Source organism: Pagrus pagrus (assembly GCF_965226575.1).
Source record: "Pagrus pagrus genome assembly, chromosome: 4".
NCBI classification, from domain to species: Eukaryota; Metazoa; Chordata; class Actinopteri; order Spariformes; family Sparidae; genus Pagrus; species Pagrus pagrus.
The window spans coordinates 16,360,907-16,383,262 of record NC_140188.1 but is presented as its reverse complement, the minus strand read 5'-3'; the positions used below and the strand labels follow the sequence as shown (position 1 = coordinate 16,383,262).

The 22,356-nt window shown below is 41.9% G+C and overlaps 1 protein-coding gene across 4 annotated transcripts in view; it reads left to right on the top strand.

Moving 5' to 3' along the window:
- Positions 1-22,356, top strand: part of mcamb (melanoma cell adhesion molecule b) — a 39,028-nt gene that overhangs the window by 7,701 nt on the left and 8,971 nt on the right. For all 4 annotated transcript variants that reach the window (XM_084351483.1, XM_084351482.1, XM_084351480.1 and 1 more), the window contains exons 2-6: positions 19,582-19,706; positions 19,787-20,018; positions 20,412-20,482; positions 20,589-20,676; positions 20,806-20,985. In XM_084351483.1, coding sequence (XP_084207609.1) covers positions 19,582-19,706; positions 19,787-20,018; positions 20,412-20,482; positions 20,589-20,676; positions 20,806-20,985 — 696 coding nt within the window. The remainder of the gene's footprint in view (positions 1-19,581; positions 19,707-19,786; positions 20,019-20,411; positions 20,483-20,588; positions 20,677-20,805; positions 20,986-22,356) is intronic.

The following is a 22,356-nucleotide window of genomic DNA, read 5'->3' as shown; positions in this document are numbered from 1 at the left end:
TCCAAGTTTAGAGCTTTAAAAACCTGATAAAAACTTTCTGGATTTGAAATCTGATTGCTACATGATGCATCAGCCGTCCAGAGGCTGGTGTGTAAGTAGCTCAGGAGAGAGGAGAAAGAAAAGAGAGTGGGTCGCTGGTCTACATGATCACTCATTGGCTATTGTAGGCTCTAGGGCGGGCATAGAAGCTCATCTGTTCAAATGAGCTGTTAATCAAACAGCTGCCTTCTCAAGATCAGACATTTTATCACCATTTAATCATGGAATACTGTTTTAAATTTGTGATTAAAAAAATGTTCATTCCTACTAATCATAAATATCAAATAACAGCAATATGTTGTGCTGCACTAAATTAGATCTTATCAAACGCCCTATCTACGACCTGTTAACACACATTCGCAGCCACAGTCACGGCTGATTTATACATCTGCAAATATCCACTTTCCTCACATAGGTTTTTGTGGCTGTGAACACAGTTGATAAAACATCAAGGCAAGGCTAATGAACACAAAGTGTAAAAGCCTCAGCACTGGGGAAGGTTATTAGGCTTTGACAGGAGCTGCTACCTGATCCCTATGATAACTTAGATAATTGAGCCCGGAGAGGACGAGCCCCCCATTAAACCAATGTGCAAACAATGTGGGGACATAAATCATATTAAGAGCCTCTCATTTGTCTGACACTTGGAAAGCTGGAAAATTGTAAAATTCTGCCAAAATGCCCTATCCTGTTAAATGAGTGACCTCAGGCCTTTTTTTTATTGCAGTGAGAGGGGTTCAGAGGTCAGTGTGGTGCTTGAGTCGAAATAAATGAAGACACAAACAGGATGAAGGGTTTTGTCGCATTCTCAGTTGAGCCTTTTGCAGGTTTGAACTTTGCACTCTCTATTGTATTCAGAGCACAATTCACTTGACTTTTTATGTGATCCCTTCATTTGGAAGATATTTAAGAGTCATGGAGAGCTGGTTTTATGAAGCCGGCAAGTGGAAGAAAGCTGATCCGCCGTCCTTATCAAACTGTGAGGTCCTGCAGGAGCAACGCACTAAAGCCCCCGTGTGATGGTGCAGTATTGATCATCAGACTTGTCTAGTACTTTGCTTTATCATCACTTCTTGCCCGGTTTTATATTTAATTAGATTACTTGTTTTATCCTTCCAGATTATGTGTTACACTTCAGCACACTTGAGTGCAGAGAGGTTGTAATAAATGTTACTCTACTCTGTGGGGTGACTTACTCAGTTAAACTTGGGTCATGGTTGAACCAACAAACCGAGCCAAACTGCACATTCTTGTATCAGGCCTGAAACTCTGAAGCCAAGTAAGACGTGGTGAAGAGGTGCAGGCAGCTACTCGAGGGCTGAATAGTTTGATTTATGCCTTTTATTTAATTTCTTATTGAGTACAGCAGTACAAGCAGTAGAAAAACACACTTGCAACTTTGTGCTTTTCTTCCCCGCAAGCATGCAGTCTGGACTTTTTGTGTGTCTGTCTGGCTGACTTAGATACACAAAAGTAATAATTGCGGTTTGTGTTTAGCCGCAGACGTTTGTATGACTTTATATAACCTCTGAAACTGGACAGATCAGCTGTTTGTCCAAGAATGGGGAAGAGCAAGTAGCAGTTTGGACACACAGGAAGGGCCGTGAGTCTTATGTCTCAATTAAGTTTCATCCAAAGTTTTATTCACTCCACCCTAAACACGTCTTTTTGTTGCTTAATGTGTCTGAATTCCACCCTGTCATTAGACATGAATCATCAATATGGGACGTTTCTGCAAAATCACACATTACGTTTAGTAACATCAGCTTTTCCCCCCCCACCCAATGCCAATGTTTTCAGGCTTTCATTACAGTGGGGTTAAAGGAACAGCTCAGCCCTAAATGAGGATTCGGACAGCTAAAGTAGATGAGGACTTGTTTTAAACCTTTAAAAAATTGATTTTAAAAGACATCATTTATTTGTTTTGCTGTGAAGCTCCAGAAATGTGGTTTAGAGAAGTTTAGAGAAAGGTCATGGTTCATACAGCATTTAAATAAACCTTTACTTCAACAGAGATACACAGTTAAACAAGCAACCTTAAAGCCATCCTGAGACTAAATAAGTGGATCTAATGGGCGATAAAAGCTGCATTTATGGGAAAATGATGCCGGCTGTTTGTTCACCACAGCAACCAACAGTACAAACCATATACAGCAAATGGCCTTTTTTCTGTCTGCATGTCAAATCAATGCCACAAGTACTTTCTACAGTGCATGAATTAGTTTTGATATTAAAAGACAGTGAATGTGTTGATTGTATGAGCAGTTCTTTGCCAGTTTCTCTCTTTGAGGGAGAAATGTTCGAATCCTGGAAATACTCCAGTTACCTTTTTTTTCCTCACTGTGGTTCAAAGGTTGTTTAGTGGCCCCGAGTTGGACCAGCTGTTCCTTCTTGTCAGTCACACCGACTCCGATGTCAAAACGATGGTTTTCTACATGGTGCTCTTGGCTTTAAGGAATAGTGATCATTCTTAGGCGTCGCAGGGGTGTGGAGTTTTACCGAAATGTCGAAATCGACACCATTCGCACTGTCAGATGGGATATGGGGGTGTGTGATATATGGGCCATATGTGTGTTACAGAATGCATCCGGGCCAAAATTCATTAACTTCACTGACATTGCAAAACTTCCACTTTAGTTATTTGTAAGAAAATTGTGAGATTTATGTTCATGAAAACCACGAACAGCTCTCACATGAGGAACACTTAAGACTGTTGTTGTTTTTAGATGTCTGAGCAGTGTCCGCACTATGTGACAGAATACAGTTTTAACAAGTTTGACCACTGGCGAGTTTGTGACTCATATTTCAGTCCTAAGTTATGAGTCCATTGTGAATAACCTGAGAAGAAAACGGTTTAAAGTTGTGGATGCTGCATCCTGAAAAACAGCTTGTTTAAACCTTAAATACAAATCTTAGTTTTACGTACAGTGTCTCCACTCTTTTTCTCTTGTTCTCATAGATGAGGAGGACGAGAGCTGAGGTTTGTCTCTGACTCTTTAAGGAATGTAATATGGTGAGATTATAGGGGTGTTACGCTGTCACAAATAACACCATCTCAAACCATGGGCCTCATTTAGAAATGTTCTTAGATTTGTACTTGAACTTAGTCTTTAGATTGTTTCTGTTCCGCTGCACATTGTTCATAAAACTCGTACAAAGTTCACCACAGGCTCGGATGCACATGCGCTCCGAACTGCAATACATAACCAGCAGGAAAATCACAAACTTTGCTTTGAAGATAATTTGATTTCCATGCCAGAGTATGGTTTTATAAATAATATACGTACATGGTTTTCTGCTTAAGTCATCCTTATCAACATGGATCAAATATCTGGTTTTTTTTTAAAGTTAGAGGGAACTTATATGACAAGGTCTCAGGCCAATAATATGGCCTTAAAGAACCTAAGAGGTATCTTTGTATCTTTAAAATGATATCAAAGGAGCGAAGCTTTTAACGTGATTCACCCACAGAGCTGCAGGACATCCAGCCGGCAAATCTGTGATCCTAGAGAGTGTCGAAAAAGACATTAATGCAGCTGAATCCAAGATGTTAAAACAAAAACAGCACCGGAGGAAATGGTATCTGACACTGATAAGATGGTAACAAGATGAGGCTTCAAAGACAGGCCTGAATTTACCAAACCTGCAGATGTTGGAGATGTGCTGTCCAGACTTTGGCATGAGGCACACCTGCAGAGCTGCTGGAGTACACGTGGGATTGTGGAAACCCTCGCTGTGTGATTGATTTTATCCAGTGTGATATACAGTCCAGTGCATTCATGAGGACAGTTTATAGCGTTGCGGAGAAAAACCAGGCATGTGCTTCAGATTTGTGATGTGAAACTGGAGGTTGGTTTGAAACCAGAGCAGAGAGGGCAACTTCAGACCTTCTCAGCTTTCATTGACGTTTTTTTATTTATTTTTAAGTTCGGTGTTCAAATCACAACGAAGACTTTTAAACTGATGTTGGAGAATGTTGAAGAATTATTATATAATTAGGAATCACATGAAATGCTATTTCTTTGGCGTGAAATGCCATTGATTAGCAGCAGTGGCAGCAGAGGAATGCAGAATGGTCTCATCCTTCACTGGCAGCTGCACTTTGATTCCTGGTGGAGAATATGTCTCTTTTTCATTCTGACGCTGTGACTTATGTGCTTCTCCACCTCTCGTCTCTGCTCTGGGGTCAAACGCACACAGAGCCTCCTCTGTCCTGCCGCTAAGTATTGCCAATGTGAGAAAATCACTCACAGCCCGTCCGAGGGGCCTCTCCTCCTGCCCTCTGGTCTCTTAAAGATGAGATGTGATAGAGATGAGGCTCCACTGCTGCTTGTTTACCAGGAACCGTGACTAATTACTGCAAAGGGCCAGCTACTGGGCTATTGTCAAGTGAAAGTTATGTTACTATTAAACCCATCACATGCCATCCCGTGCTTCCTTTTGTGGGAGGTCACCAACAAAGAAATATGGTTGGAGGGTCCAGTTAAAGTAGGATGACTGAATCTGTGGTGGGTCGACAGTCTAAGTCTTGAGTCTGGACTTCAGCTTTAAGAAACAACAACACGATCTGTTAAACATGTTCAGCAAAATCTGATAACACAACAAAACACAGAAAAACATAGCCAAATACAGAATGTGAGTTTCAAAACAAAGTTTACAGGCGACACTTATAACAAATGAACATGCCCAGACAGGGGTACATGCCGTCACAGAGTTAGCCGGCTTACTTTGCATGATGCAGCCTTACATAGCTCATACAATACTAAGTCATGGAGTTAGCTAAGTAAGCATGATATGATATGATGTTTCATTCTGTTATATTTGTGCTTCTGCAATGGGTGAGGAAGTAAATCGTTTCGTTGTTTGTCTGTGTGTTTATTGTTAATATTTCCGACTTTGTCGTGCCGCAGATCCACAGTCTGCGCAGGTCGTTTTATTTTGAAAACTGACCGAATGCTCGATGCCGCTCTGCTGACTGACTTCCTGTCTGGCTTGATATGCTCCGTGCAGCGCGACGCTTGACGACTCTGCTTCATCACACCTGTGTGGGTGTGGTTTGACTGACAGGTTGGCAAAAAAAAGCAAACAACCAGGAAACTCTGATCAGATTTTGATTCAAATGTTGCTAAACCCTGATTAGTGCTCAGTGGTACGTTACTCATCTTTGGTCCAGCTCATCTGGGTCTCGTCCATTTGAAACAGTCATAAGAGCACAGACAAAACCCCAAATACAGAAATCTCTCGTCATATAATCCGAACTGTTTTAACTTTGGTAGGACCATATTCGGGTTAGGGTTATGAAGCATGGCAATGCTTAAAGTGAGGAGCCAACTGAAGCACATTTCTGTATTTGGTCGTGTTCATTATGCTGCACGTGTCATCAAATTGAATGAGTTTCTCATGTTGCCTGCATTTTATTTCTTTCCTAATGCGTTGTGAAACTGGCCAAGATGTTTGTTTGTGTTGCGTGTGTCTCAGTGTCATCGAAAGACTAGAGAGAGAACTGGTAGAGATTTGAGCTCTGCAGAGTTTGAGCTGCTGCGACTTTTGACGGGCTGATCTCTGTGATGTGAAGTTGTCCTCTGGGAGCTGCACTGGCACAAGTGGAGACAAGAGGCCTGTCAGGATCTCTGTCTATTCTCTGATAGTTCAACACCCTGCTTAATAATGGATGTTGCTTTCCTGAAATAATGCTCTGTGCTGGTCTAATGCACATTAGGATCCTTTTAACCTAATGCAACCTGTCAGCTCTCAGCCATGACACTGTGCCTCTGACTCTACAGAGCAGACCGACGTGTTTGCTGTGACTTCACAGAGTTTACTTACAGTAGATCGCTGGTTGTGTTTAACTTTTATGGTTTGCTCCTATCTCTGGCTTTACTGTTTGTCTATGGGATTCTTAAGGTCTAAATTTATAGTCTCTTATGTCATATCCAAGAATATCTTTCAGCTTTAGTTATGCATCATTTTTATTTTCCACTTCACTATTTCTGTGCTTTTGAGTTCTTTCCCTCTTCTGATGATTACTGAGATTTTTTTTTTTTCTATCTCGGTCACACCAGACATTCAGTAGAAAGCGGCCCGTCACGATTTGATTCAGTTTCATTAATTTTCATTTTAATCGGCCATTTCCAAGTGGAAACAGCTGATGCAGTCAAAAGGGGTCATTGTGTTCATGGCTCACGCTGCACGCGGATCAAAACATGTGAGATATGTTAAATTGATCTTTGTATTTGTCCTGTGATAAAAAGGCAAAGCTTTTGGCAAGTTAAGCATGTGAGCAAGCGATGAGTTCACAACTGGTTTTTGCAAGAACTTGAGATGACGTCTGTGTGATTAAGAATGCGTTTCTTGAGTTTGCACACTCCAGTGTCAGTGTCTAAGGCAGCCTTAAATAGTATCTTTACCTCCATTATGTATGTGATGTATTAGCCATTCAAACAGGATGTTGTGGCTCGACATAACGCAGTGATGGATCATTGCTTTACTCATTCATTCAAGTATAAATCGATGGGGTATCAACTTCGGAGCATATGGTGGTACACAAAAATGTGTGATGATTTGAGGGGATTTTGTAACGATTAGTGGAGCTTGAGTTGGCCTATAAATATAAATAATGCTAATGCTCTCCATGAAGTTGTGGAGCCAGTTCCATTAGGCCTTTACAAGTTGTGTTATAGGGTATGAATACTTTCTTAATGAAGCATATTTTCTTTGACACAAACAGAAAGTCTTACGTCCAAACCGGTGGGTTATTACACGAAGAGAAAGGCAGGTTTCCTCAATAGGAATGGCAGAAATGAGAGATTTGTGTGTATAACAAAGTTAAATATTAACGGATTAACGGATAAATATTGTATCCGACTCGGTGCTCAATGATAAGCAAGTGCCTGAAATCAAGTAAATGACGGCAAAATCAGTTTTTCAAGGTGATTGAACCAAAATTTAATAGATTAACAAACTGAGGGTTATTGTCTTTGGCTTTTCAACGTATTAATGGTCCTTTTTTATATAACAAGTGTAAAACAATAGCTACTAGTTATTACTCAACCTTATTTTTTTACCAGGAATATTCCCATTTAGATCCAGAATCTCGTTTACAAGTTTACAGCAACACCATCGGTGAAAAATGGTGACGTATGAGGGTCTTGAAGGGCTGTCCAATGTCTCAGGGAGAGATTTGAACCACTTCCTCTTGTGACTCTGTTCTGAGAGGCAAGGAGGGGTGAAAATTGGAAATGGGATTGAGCCTTGCTGCTTAATAAGAAGGAAATCAAGCAAGGATACCAAAGTCAAAGTTCAAGCTGATTAAACCCAAATTCAGTAGATATGGGTCGTATTGTCAATGCAGATTATTTTTAACCTTAACTCAACCAACTCTACAATTATGGTCTTCCCAATCTCTACCATCGTCCCATATGGCTTGAAAGTTTCCCAGGATGTAACAGTTTTCCATGACGTTAAAGTTTCGTGGGATCCCTAACCCTTCCAGCGAATGACATATGCACATAGGAATGCATTTGATTTTCGTCAGGGTTGTTATTTTAAAAATGCTTTAGATTTACATAAAGTGTAGGAGAAACACATACTGGCGGTGTGTGACATGTGTAGATACACTCACACCTATTGTGTATCACTTAGCACTTTATGTAACATGAGACTAAGCGATGCAGCCGACACGTGTTGCCCATAAGCCATCAGACCATTTGTCTTGGTAACACTGGCACTTTAATGAGGGTGAATTTAGAGAACATTCAAGAATTCGGTGCAGGTATATCCGTATCACTGTCAGACTCACACCTGTTCATGTACGCAAACATCTTATCATGAAAGAGCGGTAAATGATTTTGCGATTCATTATTGCCACTCGCAGCCTCCACCTAAAAAGGACACAGCTGCTGCTGAGTACCATACCCTGAGAGTCAATGGGTAAAAAGCTTTGAGTGTGTTTGTGTGTGTGTGTGTGCCTGCAGTCTATCTTTAGCCATAATATGCCAGCAGCGAGCAACGCACATCTCATACTTGTGAAGCCATGTCATGGGACCCCTCTCTCCCTCTTTCTCTCTCTCTGTCGTTACAATCAGCATCCTAAATAAATACCGTCCCTGTTGGCCTTTCCCATACTTCCGAACAGCTTGTGTTATTTTACTCCTGCCTGCTCACATAGTGGCTGATATGGAGACCATTTTGTCGTCTGGGACGTGGGAAAGAGGATGGAGGGGGCGTTTGTACCACCATGGGAGCAGCCATGAGGATATGGCCCACAGAAATACACACATAGAAATCCAAGTAGGCATTGAGTTGTGAGATTGTTTTTTTTTTTTAATATTAAAGTGGTTTGGACATGGGAAGATGACCGCATCCCACATGAAGTCAGAAGTTATTCAACATACATTATATCTTATATGAGTGTGTGTGTGGGCATATCAAAATAGCTGAGTGTGGAAACTCTGAGTAAAGGGAAGAAGGTCTTGTCTTGTTGCCAAGTAGTTATCAAAGGCAGGGGAACAGAGTGAACTCTCTTTGGGGTGTAGCTGCTGAGGGAAGACCAAAGAGCTGCTTACTGAAGAGGGATTAGCCTCAGGTCAGTGAGCCTGCGCTGCTCCTCTAAGCTGAAGGCCTGCAGTCTGATCTTCACAGCTGTGGTCTGAGACTGCTCACAAATGATTTTGATGCCCTGTCCACCACTCTTTCAGCAGTCCACGAGTCTTCGCTATCCTCAAGTGTGCAGTTAGGGCACAAAATGTCCAACATGTGGAGTGAAACGAAAAGATATTTCGCCTAGTGAATCGCAGGTGTAAGTAGTTGTCGTTATGGTTTTTAGTTCGACCTATTCTTCTCCTTTTCCTTCAAAATGCTGAAAAAAAAAAGCTTATGAATGTGAGTCACTTGGGAACAATAAGGGAACAAGCGTGCTCTGAAGCCAGCTAGTTATCAAGGTTCGTGTTAGCATTATTTACCCTGAAAGCAAAAAAACAAGATGGACAGAGGTTTGTGTTGAGTTCAATGTCAGTGTTGCAGGAAAGGCTTCATTAGTGGTTTCCCTGCATTGTTACCAATTACCAGTTGTTAAAAATGCAATCAATTCACAGGTGGGTTCTGTACATTGTTTTTTCTTTTAGGTTTTGATCAGGGGTCGTGATAGGAAAAGTTTGGGAACCAGTGGCGTTAAGTGCGAGTTATAGCTGTAAGTTGGCATTCTGACTGTACTCCAGGAAGTCACTGCGCATGGCCAAGAAATAGTCCGACACTAAACACAGATTTTTGCACAGATTAAACAGACGAGCCATGTGGTAATAAGTGAGCTCTGGAGTTGCTGTCCAAGGCTCCTGTGCTAGCAGTATTAACACCAACTCTCCCCAGTGCTCTGAGCTCCCAGTTCAGGCGTACTAAAGTCAGCTAACAGGACCACTAGCTACATGGCCAACTAAGCCGACTAACTGGGGAGATCTCGGAGGTGGATATCTGATATTTTGGTGAACTGACCTTTTAAACACATTCACAATCTTAAATTCTCCGAGCTTAAGTCACCGAGCTGCTCTGCTGGACCCACTTGGCATTCATTGGCTTGCTCAAAGGCTCTAGCTGTTTAGAGAAGCCGGTGCATTTCTTGCTACTGTTAGTGTTGTACCATTGAAATGACCTTATTAGAGACCCGCCCAGAGTTTTCTGACTTGTTGTAACAGTTGTGAGACAGCAGAGCCCCCCTGAAAGATGGACTGGAGATGGGTGTGCTGTGAAACGATCCAGGTCTGGCCTGAGCTGATCTCTGCGACAGGTGGTCTGCTGAAATGGAATCTAGCGTCGGATCATCAGGAGAAATCAGAGAGCAATGTGACTCCCTCCCTCTCTCCCCTGCTGTGTGGTCCACTCTGATCCACTGTATTTACATTCTTCCTATCCTTCGCCTCCTCTGCCTTTTGGAAATCGTTAATTCTGATGGCATGTTGACTGCAGGCACTTGGCTCCAGCACCCTGGAGATGAGTGCGTGTCTGCGTGTGTGTGTTAAGGAAAGTGTCTGGCAGGTCAGTGTGTGACAAGTTGACCTTGTTTTCTCTCAGGCATCGTGGGAATGTGCAGTTTGGTTGCTGCAGCTGTCACTGTCCATCGCATTGTGTCTGCACACAGCAGCTAGATCATCACCTGAGCGCCACACAGGCTCCATACAGAGGAGCACTCTGTTAGATTATCCGTGTTAACAGTTTTTTCTTCTGATCTATTGATTCGTTTTCAGTCTACAAAGATTCGTAAAGTGCTACAAGTGAGCATCCGGTCTCCCAAGTGGTTCAGGTGTACACTGCGATGTTGCTGATCCATTTCAGATTGAGGGCCCTTGCTGCATGTCATATACCTCTCTATGTTTCCCATCTGCTGTCGAGCAAAAGCAAAAATGCCAAAAAATGATCTTAAAAAATCTTGCCCAATTTGCAGTTAACCATTGCCTTGCGATCACTATGTCATATGATACAATAAACTTCTAAACTCCAACAGTTCTTCCCAGATCCTGACACTGTCTCACCACTACCTGAACAACACCAACACAGCCTCCTGGAGGGATGAACCCAAAATGTTTTCAATTAAAATGAAATAAAACTATGAAAGGCAGAAAATCAATCTTACTACTCTGTAGGGTTTCCTTGTACATTTTTAAGGAAATACTCAAAAAAAATGCCATTTTATGACCTCAAAATACCCAAGATTGAGAGTAACAGGGACAAAAAATCATTATAGTTCTTTATTTCCTTATTTACACTAACTTTGTGCATATTGAATAGTTAAAAATAAGTGCTTAAGTGAAAAAAGAGCCTGTACAAAGAGCGAAAAACTTGCGTAATTTCAAAATTTCCTAAAAACTGTACTGTTCAAAAACTGTAATAAACTATATATTACTGAATTTTAAATCTCATTGGCATTATGATGCATGAATCATCTGGAGGCTGGCGTGTCAGTAGCTCAGGAGAGAGGAGAAAGAAGAGAGAGTGGGTCACTGGTCTACACGACCACTCATTGGTTGTTGTAGGCTCCAGGGTGGGCATAGAAGCTCATATCTGCTCTAACCAGCTGTCAATATATGGCTGCCATCTCAGGATCTCAAGTGTAGAGGTATAACATGGATGAGATGGATCGAGTAGACATTTGGGAATGAGAGAAGTCATATTCTGTTGGAGTTTGACGCCCTACTGAAACAACCAGGCACTTAATTGGTGAGCTGGCAAAACTTCACACATGCTGGTTTGTTACCTTTTTTATTGGTTTGTTTGTTGATTGTACCTTACTGATGTGGTTTTATCTTGAAATGATTTGCAAGAATAGAATCAGGAGAATCTACAGTAAGATTTCTAATGATGCATGGCTGATAAACACTTAAATTGAGGTGTTTGCCTGTTTTCTTAGCTGTGTTTGTATTGTCTGGTGAAGTAGCTGGAGTTTTAACACAATATGGTGCATCTAGTTTACATATCTGCACTCTTTTCCTATCTTGATCCATTCGCTCCAAACACTCCAGAGGTTAATTCCTGAAATTCCTTCAGAGTGTAATTTCTGGTTGCTATTTCTGTTTGGTGTTGCTGGCCGGTCCTCTCTATGTCAAGAAAGTTACTGTGTGCAGCCAACGCAGCGGGAGTAGAGCCTGCAACAAGACTGGTTGTAGACATGTCTTCCATTGATGTAACCTCAATTAGATCACTTGGGTCTTCATTAATAAATGAAAGCCTTGCTAACTGGCTACTACTAATGCAAACAAACAAGATAAAAGGAAGCATGCATATTTATAAAGAAGGAGTAAAACACACTGGGTCAAAGTGCCCGGTGTCGGGGGGGTTTTATGGAAAGTTCCCTAATGAGCTCCGTCGTTCTCTGTGGATCAAAGAAGCTTTGAATTCTCTGCAGAATTACAGCTCGCAGGCTTGTTAGCTGGATCTGTAGCAGTGCAAGAATAATGGCTGCACACAAATCATGTATATTTATGTGTCATTCTTTTATTTGAGTGGCTTTTTCATGGCATTGTAAACCCTCCTGCATGTTGAGTTTATGGAGAAATATGTCTGCTGTGCCAGGAGCCGTGTGAGTCACTGACAGTCCTTTTTCGTCGTGAATGCCTGATTAAAGCCCTGTGTGATGTGTGCTGAAATGCCCTTTAGTGCGTCACAGGACGGACGTGATTGATGAACGTGTGACAAGGCCTTTAGTGTGATCGTTTTCAAGAGTTTCTCATTACATTCCTTTGCACCATTTAGCAAAGTTGACCCAAACTAAGTGGGGCTACTGTTCTGGTAGAGGATCTGCGAAGGCAAACAAGAATTTGGCTGCAACTGCCCATCCCTAAAATATGTCCATGAGGACTTTTAGTCTTCCAGGAGGAAGATTTGCTGTATTTACTCTTCAAGACTATATTTTCATTAATTGATGCCACCAAGTTCACTCTTTATCTTTCATCTCTTTCATGCATTATATCTTGGCTGCACAGCTTTTTTCCTTTTTTTCTTTTTTATAATCAAAGGTTAAATATTTGAACCCAAACGTAATAATGTAGACGCTAATGGTTTCAGTTTTATGAAACATGAAGGGATGATTCCTTTTTACAGGAAATATAAACACTAACTAACTTCATAGGGACTATCTAAAAGATAATCTGAGAGCTGTAGAGAGGAGTGAATCCACCCTGAAAGTAAAAGATGCCTTTGTGTGAAATGACTTAACTAAACTTCGTATCCTGCAGCCAGTCGGGAGAAATGCAAGTGGAAGGTCTCCTCTCAACACACTGAGTGAGAGTCGTTATCTTCAGCTTGATAACATTTCCTCCTCTCTGCAAGATACTGCAAGTGTGCCATTGAGGGATTAGTGTGAGAAATGTCAGAGGCTGCAGCAGCTCGCAGTGAACCAAACACCCACTTCTTCTTCACACGTCTCAGTCTGCCACCTTGATTTCTCCCCCCCGCCCTGCCTCTGTCTTTTCATTTTCTCTCGTCTCCCGTTCGTCTTTTATCTGTTTTCTCATGTTCACTCTATTCACTCGTCTCAGACCTATTTACATCCTTACAAAGAGCTGCCTGACTGAGGCACTGTTTTCCCATGCTCCCTCTCTCTGTCTCACCGTGTCATGAAGTAGGACTGCTGCTATTTCTGGTGCCAGTCGGGTCAGTGCACTGTAATTCTGCTGTCTCATGTAAGCAAACAAGCTTTTGATAGGCCATTGTTATTCTTAGATGTGATAGCGTCCCTGAGCTGTCGCTTCATTTCAGCAGAGTGATGGAGGGGAAATATTTGTGGCCAAGTGTTCAGTGTTTTTATATCGGGTCTTGTGCATGTAAAAGATCTTGAAAGTTAAAAAGGTCGAAGTCCGCACCAACAGAAGCTCCTCTCTCCCACAGGAATCACTGCTCCTGAAATGCCTCATCAGTAGTGCCGCCTTTAATTCTGTGACTTTGTGACATCACACTGCGTCACCATGTCACACATTTGCATAATTTCTGTGCGTGCGTGAGCTGACCAATCAGAGGAAACTTGGTATGCAGGAGGAGGGGCCTTAAAGAGACAGGAGCTAAAACAGAGCGTTTCAGCTGCAGCACTGGACAGTATGAGAAACTAACGTGAATTTGGAGCACATAAGCATGTAAACCTGTTCTAGTAGTAACCAAAATAAAGTAATGAACCTGAAAATGAACATAATATGTCTCCTTTAAGGACATCATCTTGGGCTTCGGAGAGAAAATAGAAGAAAATCTAATACAAGAAAGAAAGAAAGAAAAAGAAAGAAAATAATCCTTTACTTGCAATAGAAATATTTGGTTTCAAGTAATACACACTGTGGTGTGTTTGCTGTGTTTTAGTACACACCAGCCAGAAAGTAAATGTATCATATAATTATAATTTAATGTAACACAGCCCTTTTTTATAATTATGCTCCCACGTTTTGTCTAAGCTCAGCAAGCAATTAAAACACACAAACACACACGGGAAATTACGTGTTGCTTCCTTTTAATGCAATATTCATACTCATCCTTTTATGTCTTAGTTCAATATAGGAGCCTCTTCTTTGGAGGACATGCCAGAAGTAAATTAAACATGAATTAGAGTCTAAGCAGGGGGAATCCTCGGTATGTAAATATTAATACAGCACCTTAAAATCTGACCCCGTGATAGAAGAAACAGGTTATATAAGCACTCTGTAATGCAAACAAAACTAGTAGATAAATGGATTCTTGACTTCATCGTTCCTTTTAGAGAGAGCAAAGAGGGAGTTGTTGAATCGCTGAAATAAGAGGTTGGAAACTAGTGAATGAAACATAGAGTAGGATGTGTGTCATGTGCTGGTTGTGCTCCCAGACATTTGCAAACCATGTAATGATGTGTTTAGTGCTGGAGACGAGTCTCAAGTTCAGGTCATCTGCAAGTGTGTGTGTGTGTGTGTGTGTGTGCGTGCGTGTGTGTGTGTGTGTGTGGCAGATCCTGTTGCACATCTGAAGGGCTCATCCCACTTCATAACATCCAGACGGACAGGCTGAAAGATCTCAGAGTGTGTGCGTGTGTCTGCTTTCCCCTGACCTCAGCGATCATCCTGTCAGACGCTGCTGCCGCTGCTGCTTTGATCTGACTCTTTTTCTTTTTCCAGACTTGAGGAGGAAGAGCTTTCTTCAGAGTTTTTTATATCCACGGGCAGCACGGTCTGAAGAAATCAGTGTCGGTCTGTCCATCCATATGAAAGATATCACAGCAGTTTGTGGGCCTCTTCACCTGAGATTTGCTCTGGATGTTCACGGTGTAGCAGATCCTACAAAGTGATCTTAATTTATTTCAAATATAAAATACAAAAAAACATCAGCATTTTTTTCATCTCCTATATTTAATTGGACACATCTAAATCACTGGTTCCCAACCCAAAAAGGTTTTTTAAAAGATATACAGTAGGCCTATATCTCAACATTTATTCATTTCTGTGTAGAAAACTGAATAAAATAATATTTTCAAATTGTATATTATAACTTTAAGATATAAAACTCACAGTATAGGATTATAGTAAAAGACCTGAATACACGATATATTCTCAAAACCTTCACTCAGCTAAACATCATCATCGTTTACATAATTTTGGCACAGTCATTACGTTAAAAATAATACCATATAGCAATAAAACATGGCACTTTATCAGTGGTAGATAGAAAAGCTATCAATCATGGAAAAAGTTTGATCCACTCATCCACTGATCTGAATCATCACTGGTGCAGCCAGTTGGGTTTTAGAAGTCACATTATCAGTTGAATGTTGTATTCACTGGGTTCTGGTTCATTGTAATCAAAACATACATAGAAAGAGAACGAAAGCGAGGACAAAAGGGAATCACTGTGGGACCACGTTGGGTCACCATTCTGCCTCCCTGTCAGATTAATGTCACAAAGAGTGCAGGCCGGTAATCTGCTTTGAATGGCAGTTAACGTGCCAAAGGTGGACGTCCCCTCGTCTCCCTCGCCTGTGACAATCTGTGGTCTGGGCCGGTTGCCAGAGGGAGGCCAGGCCGACTGCAGCCTGTCACCTTCATGGACAGAAAGTCAGACCAGATTTGAGCCTTTGAACAACCACATGCCACATCTAATCAGTGTACTTCAGTTTAAATTATACGCTCAAACATGTTCAAAAATAAATTATCCCGACACCTTTTCTGCCTAGGTGGCTTTCTCTACATGTTCTCATAGTAAGAGGCCTAGTGAAGAGATTTTACTGGTGTGGATAAGCAGCTACAGCAGCTCAGAGCCTGGCAGGAAGTGGTGCTATCTCCGCAGACAGAAACTGATTGTGCATCCAGACAAAAGGCTTTGCTTTCATTGTAGACATAACAATGTCTTTGATATGACTTCCCCCCCGGGGATTATCTTATCCTTTCTGCCTCTGCTCTGCTTTATAAGAGGTGTTTGGGGGGTTATTTTGTCTTATCTTTAAGTGCACCTAATTTTGCAGTGCCTTTGAAAACAATCCACGCTCTTTGTGGGATGAGCCGTGTTTTGAACAGCTGAACCGAGACGTTTATTCCCGTCGAGAGATCACCTGCAGCCTCCGCTGGGCGCTATTTGAAGCTCTATTATCAGCGCTGACACATTAATTGAGATGTTTTTGTGCATCTGTGTGTATGCGTGTGACCTAGACTCAGTTAGCTGCATAAATCAAAGCAGAATATCCCTTTTAACTGCAGTGTTTCTCCGATAAGTCTTGATGTGTCTATCTCCAGGAATATAAACGGTGCCGTTCTCGTAAGGGCTTTCCTCGAATCCGCTGATTAACTGAATGCAGTCTTGTTAAGTTTGAACTTTGCCTGAAGGTTTTCTGTCTTTGAAGAAAACATTTTTGACATCGTATGATAATCACACACACTGTACACACGCTCTCACAACTTTACTGAAGACGCTTCTACTGATTGAAACCTTTGAACTCCCAAAGACGTCTTTAAAGGACCAGTTGGAACTATACGTTTATTCATTTTCCACGAGACGACACGTCCAAAACAAGTCATCTTGTGTTGGTATGTGTTTTTTGTTTCACCTCCACGTGGAGTGCCTCCACATCCTCATCGCTGGAGTTTCCACATGTTCTGAATCTTCTCCTCGGGGTCGGGGTCAGAAACAGATATTCACTACAATGGACAGGCACATTCCCCTCTCTTGTGGAAATCACACTCTCGGCATGTGAAATTTTTGTCTCTGGGTCAAACACACACACTTCAGGGGAAAGTATATTGTTTGCTGATGGAGCTCATAAAAGGAGAGGCCCAGGTTTCCCAGCATGCTGCTGTCAGAGGGGGATGATCAGCTTTATTCTGTCATACTGATTTAGGACTATTATCCAATAGACTCCAACATCTGCTCTCTCATCATCGGAGAGGATCGATGCGAGGCCTCGGAGCGCCAGCCTCACTGATTGATGGACTGCGGCGATGAAAACTGGTCAAATTACTAATGAGATTTGATTGAGATCCCCGTGAGCAAACAGACTCCAGCTGTCAGACGGGACGGGCAAACATTCTGTCTGATGCCAGCTAGAATCTGAATTTTCATTCCTCCGTGAATCCCGTCTCTTACTGTGGGCAGGTCCTCAGGTGGGGGATGGGATGCTGGGAGTGAGTCAGCATTGTCTTTCCATCGCTAATGGCCAGGAAATGTCTATGTTGGAGAGTCTAATTGGATTTCTTTAACAGGAAAGCATCCGTCCAGCTCCATTAGCCAGCGGTAAACAGCAACACACAGCACAGGGAGAGGCAGGTGGGAGAGACAAGGGGGGAGAATATCGAAGAGGTGAGGTGAGGGAGAGAAGGAGGGGGGAGGTTTATTGTTGATTCAGGTCAAGGAACAGTCAGAGGCTTAGTTTGAAAAAGAAGCAGGAAATGTTTGTCATCTGTGCAGATAGTGGCAGAATGAAATGCCAGGAGAGACGCAGGGAGGTGTGTTGGTAATCAGCTCGTTAACAAGCAGCCTGGTGTTATTCACTTAGCTACAAGACGACGCATCTGATCTTCCGTGAAGGAATCGTCTTTGGATACCAGAGACAGTGCCACAGTGTATTTTTAAAAAATGTAAAAACAAATTTAAGAAAAATTAAATAATTTATGACCTCTGTTAAAGAGGTTTTGTTAATTTTTTAGGGAATAATGATTAAAACGATAAAAAGTATCTAGGTGGCTGGTATCTATGAGTCACTTTGGGTTCTTTAAAACTGTTCTGAGCATTTAAGTACAATATTTTTACATTTTATGAAATAATTAATAAATCTGCAGATAACTTGTTTGATAAGCTCAAACATAAACTTACAAAATAAGAAATGTCGCTGTCTTGTGTCTGCTGTGCTTCTTGAGTAGAAAAAAGGTCATCGCAGGACACAGATGAACCACATTTCCATTTTTCTGAGCAGCACTTGACATAAATGCAGATATTTTCCCGCCATCGCCTCCTTCTCTTCCACCATAAAAGCTACATTCACCAACACAATGAAGAGACACTCAGGAAAAGCTAAATCAAACCTGGCAGCCTCGTCACCTCCAGGCTACAGCTCTCGTAGGCATCTCGTACATCTACTGAAACCCTGCCATGTGAAGTGTAAAGGGGGGGCCCTTCCTATAGATTAGCGGGATGAGCCACAGCGAGGGACCCTGGAAGGGGAAAACCAGTCGTTCCTCAGAGACAGATCATGAAGGAACAGTGGGGCTACTATGCTGCCTGTAAATTGAGCCTTTCTTCCTGTGAGAGGGTGACATGGTGGAATGCAGCACATTAATGTGGACATGGGTGGGCTTCTCATTCCTGTCATAGCATCTCTCTCTTCGCTTTGACCCACCATAACTTTCTCCTCTCTTCTTTTGCCTCCATGCCTTCTTTGGGTTTGTGTCAACAGGGTGTGGACGCAGAAGCGGTTTGTTTCTAAAGCATATTTCAGGTTCTTGTAAGGAGGGTGTTAATTAGTCTCAGCAACCCGTTTCGTGGTTCTGTACATTGACGCTTAATTGGCATTATAGACCAAGATTAATTTGTGGGAGATAAATCGGTGTTGGTGTTTCAGTTGATAAATAAGAAGACATTTCAGCACAGAAAGGTTTGAGGTATTTTATGGAATCCTTATCAAAAGTATTATGTTATTTGTCATCGTTAACTAATTAATATCAGGTCACATATTGTTATAAGCCTTTTTATGAACTCCCAAATATCCACATCAGTGTATTAGCTTTAAAAAGTCAGTAATGGTGGTGCTCTAACACATTATACACACATATTACGACATCCCTACCTGTCTCGGCATTTGGATATTTGGATGGAAACATGACGATTGAAAGGACGCAGGAACTTGGTGCAGAACCCCCTAAAATGAGCCATTATTAAAACCACCAATTGATTAAATAGTGTGATTATATTGTAGATGTTACACCTCCCCGCTCTATAATGACATGTACACCGCTGGCACAAACAGCCACAATGTTTTTAACACAAAGGAAGGAAGAAGTTCAGGTATAACATATGCCGAATTAACAAGAAGGCCCAAATAATTAATACTTTGTCATAGGAAGTGTTTCACAAACTTTATACAGTTCCTCCTGACTCGACATCTCACAAAATTGAGCGATTTTTATAAAGGAGTCTGGGGAATTTCTCTCCCTTGTCATCTTGTTGACTGTAGTTGCTGTGGCTGCTTTGACCTATAACATGTCGGTGATACAGTTTACCCTCTGCTGTAGTGCAACATGTTCTCACATTGTTGTAAATTGTTGTTAAGCACTTTTAGATATAATATCTTGGCCAGTACAAAAACACGACTGTCCCTGGATGCAACTCAGCTGTCAATGAAACACTTACACCAGCCTTAGACTGTGTAAAACATGGATGTAGATGACTTTGCACATAGTTTTCGCAGGGGCCACGTGAAGCTGACATGATGGACATGATTTTTGAAGGAAAGAGGAACTCTGATTGCTGTTGAAAGTCAAGTGCGAAGCGTGTAAATGAAAGGAAGAAAGTTGCATGCTGGACAGTAAAATATACCAACGACCATATTCTCTTTCTCTTTCCCAGTGTGGGCTGATGTGGAGGTGAACATGGAGGACAGAGTGGAGGTGTACGCGGGGGAAACGGCTCAGATCGCCTGCATCTTCCAAACGTCTGAAGGCGTCGGCGGGTTGATCATACAGTGGTTCTATGTGAGTTTCATCAAGCCTGAAACACAAAGAGAGGTATGCTGTGTGTTTACATGTGATGTTTCATGTGATTGGACCTTTAGGTGGCTCGGTCAGGTGAAAAGCATCCGATCTACTTCCTGGACTCCACCATGAGTTACCCAGACCGAGGCACACCGTTCACAGACCGGATCCGTGTGAATGGCACCATGGCCACCGGAGGGGTGGTGTTGACTATAAGTGATGTGCTGCTCGAGGACGAACTGGAGTTTATCTGTGTCATCAAAAGTCTGACAGAGGGAGCTGGGGAGGGACGGACAAAGCTGAAAGTGTTTGGTAAGATTCAATTTGAAAAACTGTTTATATTCTTGTTATGTCCACGCTGCATTTGTAATTTACTCATCACAATTGCCTCATTTCCACTGCATGGTACAGCTTGGTTACACTCATCTCACACTCAGACTTGAAACTAGCGATTGAGACCATAAACTCATCAAGAGACTGTTTACTGAGGCAATGAATCAAGTGAGAAGTAGGCTTATTTTCTCATAAGCTTAAATACAACAGTACTTCTGTTTGCAACCAGTGGATTTCCCAGACTCTTCAGCAGTCTCTCATCTTGCTCCCTTGTTCTCCATGCTGAGACAAACAATTACCAACTGTAAACTATCAGCTGCCAGAACTCTGAACTTTTTCTAGTTCTTGACTCAGTTCTTAATTCCTCTGCAGCTGCACCGGCCCTTCCTTCCATCAAGGGCGTGGAAACAGGGATCTCAGTCAATGCAGAAAGCCCATCCAAGGTGAAAGGAGCTTTGACTCACGAGCGTCAGACTATAAAAATGATTTAATTACCATCAGTTTCATTCTTTGATTTGATCTTCTCTCATCCTCTCTCCTCTGCTAAAGATCGGCACATGTGAGGTAAAAAATGGCTTCCCCAAGCCAAACATCACTTGGTACAGAAACAACACGCCACTACGCGGCGTTCAAGATGGTGAGACGCGTCAACATCAGCAATGCACTTCTACATTGTTCTAGTTTGTGCTTATTTAATGCCTTTTTCTCCGTCTCCCTCCCTTTCCTTATCCCGTCTTGTGTGTTTGCGAATGTCTTTATCTTTTAGTGGTGGACATAATGTCCAGCATCACGACTGAATCCAGCGGTCTGTTCTCCGTTAGGAGTGAGCTGAGCATGAAGGTGGTGAAGGAGGACAAAGATGATCAGTTCTACTGCGAGATCACTTACTTTGTTCCTGGAGGAACCAGGATGACTGAGACCAACCGTATTAACATCACTGTACACTGTGAGTCTCACACAGAGTCTAGCATTAGTATTATGGTGCACAGTGAGAACACACAACACGTTTCTTTTCAAGACGAGATAAAGTTTTAAGGCGTGACACCAACTTCTCCATATTGACCACTTGGGCGGCTGTAGCTCAGGAGGTAGAGCGGGTCGTCTAGTAATCGGAAGGTCACTGGTTCGAATCCCGGCTCCCCCTAGTTACATGTCGAAGTATCCTTGAGCAAGATACTGAACCCCAAATTGCTCCTGATGAGCAGCTGGCGCCTTGCATGGCAGCCTCCGGCATCAGTGTATGAATGTGTGTGTAAATGGGTGAATGTGGCATGTGTTGTAAAGCGCTTTGAACTGTCCGAGAGGACTGGAAAAGCGCTCTATAAATGCAGACCATTTACCATTTTACTGGGACGATACACTGTAAACACACCAGTATGGAATATTACGCCCATATGTGATCGTGATTACCAATCAACGATGTGAAAATATATCGGGAGAGGAGCAAGAGAGAGCAGGTAGAGCCAGATTATTTTCACATCTAGCGCAGTATATGAAGAGTTTATTTCAACGAGACCAGAGCTGGTGATTGTTTGACCTTTGAAAATTGTGAATTGTGTTTTGCGATGATGAAATTACTGTTTCTGTCTGGTGAGAGCAAAAAAGGGCGACTGTTTCTGGTTAAACAAAAAGGAATTTACTGTTTAATAGAGAGGTCTGTCTGTGTAGGGATGCTCTCCCTAATGTTGTCAGACAAACAGAATTAGGTCAGTCAACAAACAGTGAGCAAGGAGCATGTTGTCCCTCTGGTGCTTTTCAGTTCGGGGATTCTATTAGTTCAGAGCTGTTGAAGAAGTCCGAGGTGCTGAACAGGGTGATGAGTTAAAAAGCTGTTAATTGCTCATTTATTCATTCTGGATATTGAATCATAAAGACAATAAAAACACACATTTCAGCCATTGAGGCCTTCATCAGGGCAAATAGAAAATGGTCGCCTTTGGGCTCTTTCATTTATCGGTTAGCAAAAAGTCATATGATCAGTATGAACAGGTAAGTGGTACCTTGATTGTTAGACATGTAACCTACAAATGAAAAGGCCCAAAGGGGACCATTTCGACCACTGTTGTTATGATTCAATAGCTGTGAAAAATTAAAGGCTTTTAACTCATCACCCTCTTGAGTGCCTCAGACTTCTTCTATAACTTAGAATAAGTACATTTTTGTGCAAAAACAGGGATATTAAAAGAAATACAACATATTACATTGAAAAATGACACATAAAACACAGGCAGGAACAAAGTTGGATGGGTTCCAACACTTTTTGTACTTATTACTTACTTACACACACACACACAAAAATAATGTAAAGATTCGAAAA